General features: G+C 36.6%; 1 protein-coding gene across 1 annotated transcript; it reads left to right on the top strand.

Moving 5' to 3' along the window:
- The first annotated feature begins 47 nt into the window (after positions 1-47).
- On the top strand, positions 48-3,500 carry LOC138629818 (bone morphogenetic protein 10-like). Its single transcript, XM_069713772.1, has 2 exons — positions 48-1,286; positions 1,557-3,500. Exons 1-2 carry the CDS (start codon positions 947-949, stop codon positions 2,609-2,611), a joined length of 1,395 nt encoding a protein of 464 aa, XP_069569873.1. The 5' UTR covers positions 48-946; the 3' UTR covers positions 2,612-3,500.
- The last annotated feature ends 5,245 nt before the right edge of the window (positions 3,501-8,745 follow it).

The following is an 8,745-nucleotide window of genomic DNA, read 5'->3' as shown; positions in this document are numbered from 1 at the left end:
AAGTCCTCGTCTAATTGATCAGCACCTGTTAGATTAAACAGATTAAACATCTCCACTCTTATGTGTTCTGGACAGGCTGAAATTAATAGATTAAAAACAATTCAGTTCAGCTGAGCTGACCTTGGAGATCATTATTTGTGGATATTCCTCTTTTGAAGTTTTCTGTCATGGTCAACCTGAACATGTTTTTTTTTTTTTATTTTGTCTGATGTACAATGTTCACAGCCACGGCCAATATCCAAAACTATTCACACAAAACCAGGGAGGTACAAACTGAAAACATTTACAACTAAGATCAAATCAGCTTCTTTACCATCTAATGAAAATGTTTAAGTCAAGAGCAAGAGGCAGAAGTAGTTACTGAGTCTACAGTGGCCTCCTGTGGAGATTGCAATGCATAAATTAATAATGCTATTAATTGGTAATTGACTTTGACTTAACCTACATTTTGAGAAAGTGTAATCGTTTTTTATCTCTGTATTTTCTGCTGCTTGTCAAGTAGTTTATCAGGACGACATCTTTTGATATCAGTATGGCGCAGCAGTTCATAAACCGAGTCTTAATTTAAAACCAGTGTGAGGGGCAAGTTTTGTCAGTGTTTAATCTCAAGAAAAGTACACTAATTAGACAATATCAGTGGACCTTATGGATAGTCATATGTTCCTGGTGTAGAGAGAGGGAGGAGGGCAGAGCAGGGCCTTGGTGACATCTCCAAACATGTCAGCAAAGCACATTGGACAGCACAGCCCTGCCCTCAGAACCAAACCACAGGATCAACAAGGGCACAGCGGTCTTCTCTTTGCCCCCAATAGCACCCTGTTGTCCTTTAACGACGGAGAGTCCTCCCGAGAAAGATTGAACCATCTGCAGGTATCTTCTCCAAAGGATCTATATCGTCTCATCTGATGCTTGCTCTTTGGATTTTAAATCTTTCCTCTACTCAACCATGACCGCTTCACTTTTCTCCAGCCTTGGGTTTGTCCACTCTCTGAATGTCCTACTTGTGGTGTTGACTGGTTTGAGCTTGAGCAGTCCCATCAGGTCTACTGAGAGCCACCACAGGGCTGCAGTTGGTAGGGATGTGGGTGATAACCCGCTGCTTGATGCACAGGACTTTCTGAGCCACTTTCTGTCCACACTGAACCTCACAAAGCTCAGGCTGCAGACCAGGCCCCTCGCTGCCCACAGAGAGCCACCAGAGTACATGCTGGAGCTGTACAACCGATTTGCCCGTGACCGCACTGCTGTGCCGTCAGCCAACATTGTGCGCAGTTTCAAGAATGAAGGTACAAACTTTTTTGTTTAACACTATAAAAATTTGACAATTTATACATTGCAGAAAATGGATTGTTTGATTTTCCCAAAGAAACTATTTAATCATTCAAATAATCGAGCCACTCTGATTTATGGAAGTCAAAGTGATGTACTGTAAATATTTTCCTCATTCATATTGTCTAATATTGTTAAAACAATACATTTTTATATATAAAAGTAAATTAACTTGAGTTATGACCTCAGAAACTCCACTGAGACACTCTTTGATATTTCGATTTCAGATTCCTCCCCCTACAGTATAAGAGCCAGGGGTGTAAGGACACATCCCCTGCTGTTCAATATCTCCATACCCCATCATGAGCACATAACAATAGCCGAGCTTCGCCTTTTCACTCTGGTCCGGAGGGCCCAAAGACCGTATGCTGGTTTCGACTGCAAGGTGACAATCTACAAAATACATGAGGGTGTTGTTTGGACAAAAGAGGTGAGGAAAGAAGGGAGAGGGAGGGATCAAGAGGAGGTGGTGGAGATGAGGGATTTGGAGGAACTGGTGACAAAGCATATCCATGCCAAAGATAATAGCTGGGTGTCATTTGACCTGACTCATGTGGTGACACTGTGGCGGAAGTCAGGGTGTGTAACTCACAGACTGGAGGTTCATATTGCAAGTCTGGGGTCAGAGGAGGAAGGGGCCACGCAGGAGGCCACAGAGGAGGGCGACAGCTCGGTTGAGATTGATATTGACAGGAGCTTGGAGGGGAAACACAATGCAGTGATGATTGTATTCTCAGATGATCAGAGCAGAGACCACAAACAGGACAAACAAGAGCTTAACCAGATGATTAAACATGAGAATGACCTTCCTGAAAACATGGGCAGGAGCCAGCAACCTTTCTGGGGGCCTGTTAATCACAACACTGACCACGCTAACCAGGACGAGCTACACACACAGTCTCTCATGCAACTGCAGTCCAACCTTATCTATGACACACCTCCTCGAATCCGTCGCAATGTTAAGAGCGAGTCATGCAAGAGGACACCTCTCTTTGTGGATTTTAAAGACATTGGCTGGGATACGTGGATCATCCAGCCTCTGGGCTATGAAGCGTACGAGTGCAGTGGCATATGCAACTCACCTATGACGTCTGAGGTCTCGCCTACCAAACATGCCATCGTGCAGACACTTCTGAGCCACAAGAGTCCTGAGAGAGCATCGCGTGCCTGCTGTGTGCCCACTAAGTTGGAGCCAATCTCCCTCCTTTATCATGATAACGGAGTGATCACTTTCAACCACAAGTACGAGGGAATGGTGGTGGCAGAGTGTGGCTGTAGATAGTCCGGATCTCATTCAGTGGTGTGTAAAAACACATGCTGGACTTAGTTGTAAATTAGCAATGGACACATGATGTAAATTTGCAATTGTATAAAGGCAAATCAATAATTATTGTAATAATTGTAATAATGTAGAATATAAACAGTCTGTCTTGATTTTATCATAATTAATTGCCATTTTTTTGTATTTTAGAGTTTGTATTCAACATACTTATTTGTGAGTGGCAGTAACAGGCCATCTTGTGGTACAAATATCTGCTCAGACCTTTTCGGATGAAGTGGCATACTTGTCATGAGTGGTCAAAAGCTTAAATACTTCTGCTCTGACATCACTTACACTAACAGCCTTGTGAATAATTTGGAAATATGTTTGTGAGATCTGTTTAAGTACAGTACAGAGTTTCAATGTAGAGATTCTGACAAAAGTGAAGTTTCTTTCACTGCAGGTGCTGGAACAGAATATGATAAAAGGCACTAGCTTATGTATTATTTCAAGAAAAATCTATATTTTATGGTAAATATCAAAATGATATGCACTACTGATACACTGTTTGCTTTTTTTAAATATGAAACGCCTTATTTGTTAGAGTAACAGTCTCGCCAAACTGCTTTATAGGGAGTTGTACATGCTGAATATTTGTAAATGCTATAATTCATTTCTGTGCCCTGTGGCATCTTGGAGCCGTTGTGACATTTTTTTTTTCTCCGATTTGTTTGCCAAACATGCAGAACATTTATTTTCAGTGGCTTTTGACCAGAAGACGATTTTCACGGTGTCTCTGAGCTTTTCAGGGCATCTTGTCTGAAAAATTAAATTTCTCTCACCTAACATTACTGTCAAGTGCTGTGAAATCTGTCTTTATACCAACCATTCATATCCTGCTTTTGGTTCTCACACCAATATGAATGTTACTATGGTTGTAAAAAATAAAATATCTGAAAAGAAACATATTCATTGAGCAATTTTTGATCTCTTGTACACCCTGTTTCAATGTCAGGTAATCACAGCACTCCCCATCTAACAACCTTAATCCCCATCCCTCTCGTGTCACATGCCTAGCGGGCCTCTCGCTGCCCGCTTCAATGCCACAGTGATAAAGAGGTGTCAGAGCCTGGAGTCTTGTAGACCATCACTCAGGATGAGACGCCACTCCAAGTGGCAGCATTTGTGAGAAGGTGATGTCAGATTCCTGGTCTCCGGTGCCAACATGGTCTAATGACAATCCTGCCATCAGGTTGCTTGGTGCCCTCTGAACCCTCCCACTTCCCTTTTGTGACACTGGCATGCTTACGCCCTTATCGAGGCCACGGCAACAGTACAAATGGAAAAAATACATGTCACATCATCACCCAGCTTCTGCTGTTAACAGTCGGAAGTAGATAACAATAATGGAATAACGCTGTGGAACTTTCTACGTTAATAGGATCCTTACCCAGCATGCAGATTATAGACCAAGAGCTTCGAGCAAGCACATCGACAGGCAGCGAGCAAAATTATTTCCAATCGGTGATTTCATGTGACATTTGAATAAAGTTTCAATATGTAGGAAATATAGGCGCTAAGTTTATTATTTAAAGTCTTTGAGATGTCTAACCCAGGGGTGACCTGGCTGCTGTTGCAAAGTGGTATCTGTGTGTTGTGTAACAATATGTTTCCACAGTGCATAAATGTCCATTTTCCAGAGCTGAATCAGTACATAACTTACAGCACAACGTACAAACTGTAGCACCACAATGGTCAAAAGTCCCTTTGCCCTTCGGGGTCAAACACCTGAAAGCAACAGTGACCCGTGCTGCATACTGTATACCTGAGCTCTTTGTTGAGTGACACCAGAAGTACAGTTGAAACCAGAAGTTTACATACACTGTGCAAAAAGACACATAACACTTTTTTTCTCACTGTCTGAAGTTAAATCAGACTAAACCTCTCCTGTTTCAGGTCCGTTAGGATTACCAAAATTATTTAACTTTTGCTAAATGTCACAATAATGAGAAAGAGAATATTTTAGAGAATTTTTCATTACTTTCTTCAAGGTCAAAAGTTTACATCCAGTTCCTTAGTATTTAGTAGCATTGCCTTTGAACTGCATGACTTGGGTCAAACGTTTTGGGTATCCTTCCACAAGCTTCCTACAGTACTCTGCTGGAATTCTGGCCCATTCCTCCGGACAGAACTGGTGGAACTGAGTCAGGTTTGTTGGCCGCCTCGCTCGCACACGCCTTTTCAGATCTGACCACAAATTTTCGATGGGATTCAGGTCAGGGCTTTGTGATGGCCACTCCAAGACATTGACTTTGTTGTCCTCAAGCCACTTTTTAAACTATTTTGGCAGTATGCTTAGGGTCATTGTCCATTTGGAAGACCCATTTGTGCCCAAGTTTGAGCTTCCTGGCTGATGTCCTGAGATGTTGCCTTAATATTTCCAGGTGATGTTCTTTCTTCATGATGCCGTCTATTTTATGAAGAGCTCCAGTTCCTGCTGCAGCATAACAGCCCCACAACATGATGCTGCCACCTCCATGCTTCACAGTTGGGATGGTGTTTTCAGGTCTACGAGCTTCCCCCTTTTTCCTCCAAATGTAACGGTGGTCATTATCGCCAAACAGCTCCACTTTAGTTTCATCAGACCACAGGACATGTCTCCAGAAGTTAAGGTCTTTGTCTTGGTGTCTTTTTGCAAACTGTAATCTGGCTTTTTTATGTTTCTTTAGGAGTAATGGCTTCCTTCTTGCTGAGTAGCCTTTCAGCCCATGTCGGTGCAGCACTCGTTTTACTGTGGATAATGACACTTTCTTACCAGCTTCAGCCATCATCTTCACAAGGTCTTTAGCTTTTGTTCTGGGGTTGATTTACACATGTCGGACCAAAACACGTTCATCTCTGGGACACAGAGCCCGTCTCCTTCCTGAGCGGTGTGATGGCTGGACATTCCCATGTTTATACTTGCGTATAATTGTTTGCACAGATGAACGTGGCACCTTCAAGCATCTGGAAATTGCACCCAAGGATGAACCAGACTTGTGGAGCTCCACGATTCTCTCCCTGATTTCTTGGCTGATTTCTTTTGACTTTCCCATTATTTCAAACAAGGAAGCAGAGTGTTTGAGGTGTGGCCTTAAAATACATCCCCAGGTGTGCCTTCACTTAACTCGCATGTTGTCAGTTAACCTATCAGGAGCTTCAAAAGCCATGACATCATCATCTGTGCTTGCCCACGTTGTTTAAAGACATAGTACTTTTGGTGTATGTAAACTTTTGACCTCAAAGAAAGTAATATGAAATTCTCTAAGAAATTCTCTTTCTCATTATTGTGACATTTAGCAAAAGTTAAATAATTTTGGTAATCCTAACGGACCTGAAACAGGAGAGGTTTAGTCTGATTTAACTTCAGACAGTGAGAAAAAAGTGTTATGTGTCTTTTTGCACAGTGTATGTAAACTTCTGGTTTCAACTGTACTTACAGTGAATAACAATTAAATTCAGGCTGCTCCGTTTAGTTTCTACAGGAAATGTCCCGTCCTTTTAAAAATATGACTTCTTTGTTGGTAATAGTTTGTTGTTTTAGTTTTAGGTTTTTTTACTATTGTGAATCCATCATGATATGATTTAGACGTACTGAGGATTTGACACGTTGAACTTCCTGTTCAGGTCCACCATTAAAAACACCTTCTTTACATCTTGGCTGGAATCTATGATGTAAAATACAGTGTGCTGAAAGTGACAGGTCAAGCTCACCATTGTGACAAACATTTTACTAGTTGCTGATTAAAGATAAGGAATAAATTCTCATGACATGTTAAATGTATTATTTTCTTTACTGAACCTTTACCTTGTCTGGTGCAGAGATTCACTGCTGCATTAACAGGGTTTATGTCTTACAATCTTTTCTAGTCCCTCTTCAGGGGTCCCTGGGTGGCAGCATTTTGCAATTAATCTCATTGTAAGATTCCTTATGTAGAGATGAAAAAAGACCCTTTTCTTTACTGTAATGTCTCATTACATTTTAACCACAAGGGGGAGACGTTTTGTTACAGTAAAAATCATCACATGAGGGATGGGGCTGGTTTCCCACAGGAGATAATGTGCGAACAGAGAATAAAAGTTCATGGATTTATAAAGAAATGAAAGTTGCATTAAGATAGAGAAGACACTGCTGACATAAAAAAACAAACGTAATATTTATTTATATGGTGACAACCTTCGGGTGATAAGTATAGACTTTCTTAAAACGTTTAAAAAACAAAAATGATTTAACGTTCTATATGTTTTGTTTCTCAAGGGTTAGGTTAGGTTAGGTTAGGTTAGGTAGTTACTTTATTAATCCCCGAGGGGGATTTTTTTTCGCTACAGCAGCATACAGGAAGCAATAAGATAATAATAGAACAATAGAAAAGCAATAAAATAGCAGTAAAATAGCAGTAATAAATATAAAATATAAATATAAAATATAAAATGCACAGTATATACAGTATATACAGTACAGTATATATCTCTATATATATTATATAGAGATATATACATATGTTTTAAAATACGTAAACAAATCTCAGCGTCAGATTTTACGTGCGCATGCGCAGTGGGTGGAGGAGGTGTTTTTTTGGTTTATTTTTCGTGGCCAGTAGACTTGTTGTTGTTGTTGTTGTTGTTGTTAGCTCACGTTATTTTTGTGTCATTTCTTGTTGACTAACAACATGACAACATAACAACATAACTATATAACTATATAACTATATAACAATATAACTATATAACTATATCACAATATAACTATATAACTATATAACTACATAACTATATAACTATATAACTACATAACTACATAACTATATAACTATATAACTATATAACTACATAACTACATAACTATATAACTATATAACTATATAACTACATAACTATATAACTATATAACTATTTAACTATATAACAACATAACTATATAACTATATAACTACATAACTACATAACTATATAAGTATATAACTATATAACAATATAACTATATAACTATATAACTACATAACTATATAACTATATAACTATATAACTATATAACAACATAACTATATAACTATATAAGTATATAACTATATAACAATATAACTATATAACTATATAACTACATAACTATATAACTATATAACTATATAACAACATAACTATATAACTATATAAGTATATAACTATATAAGTATATAAGTATATAACTATATAACAATATAACTATATAACAATATCACTATATAACTATATAACAATATAACTATATAACTATATAACAATATAACATATAACTATATAACTATATAACTATATAACAATATAACTATATAACTATATAACTATATAACAACATAACTATATAACTATATAACTATGTAACTATGTAACTATATAACAACATAACTATATAACTATAAAACAATATAACTATATAACTATATAACTATACAACTATATAACTATATAACAACATAACTATATAACTATATAACAATATAACTATATAACAACATAACTATATAACTATATAACAACATAACAACATAACTATATAACTATATAACTACATAACTATATAACTATATAACAACAAAACTATATAACTATATAACAACATAAGTATATAAGTATATAAGTATATAACTATATAACTATATAACAACATAACTATATAACTATATAACAACATAACTATATAACTATATAACAACATAACAACATAACTATATAACTATATAACAACATAACTATATAACTATATAACAACATAACTATATAACTATATAACTATGTAACTATATAACTATATAACAACATAACTATATAACTATATAACAACATAACTATATAACTATATAACTATGTAACTATATAACTATATAACTACATAACTATATAACTATGTAACTATATAACTATATAACAACATAACTATATAACAACATAACTATATAACTATATAACTATGTAACTATATAACTATATAACTATATAACTATATAACTATGTAACTATATAACTATATAACAACATAACTATATAACTATATAACTATGTAACTATATAACTATATAACTATATAACTATATAACAACATAACTATATAACTATATAACTATGTAACTATATAACTA

The sequence above is a fragment of the Brachyistius frenatus genome, unplaced genomic scaffold (genome assembly GCF_029030835.1).
Source record: "Brachyistius frenatus isolate BFR_SWC_R1_liver_20210118 unplaced genomic scaffold, ASM2903083v1 Contig_122, whole genome shotgun sequence".
Taxonomy (NCBI): domain Eukaryota; kingdom Metazoa; phylum Chordata; class Actinopteri; family Embiotocidae; genus Brachyistius; species Brachyistius frenatus.
This window is presented reverse-complemented; position numbering and strand designations above follow the sequence as displayed.

Coding starts and splice junctions, on each gene's coding strand:
- LOC138629818 (XM_069713772.1), top strand. CDS start 947: ATGACCGCTTCACTTTTCTCCAGCCTTGGGTTTGTCCACTCTCTGAAT. Junction 1,287..1,556: donor GCGCAGTTTCAAGAATGAAG/GTACAAACTTTT, acceptor TTTCGATTTCAG/ATTCCTCCCCCTACAGTATA.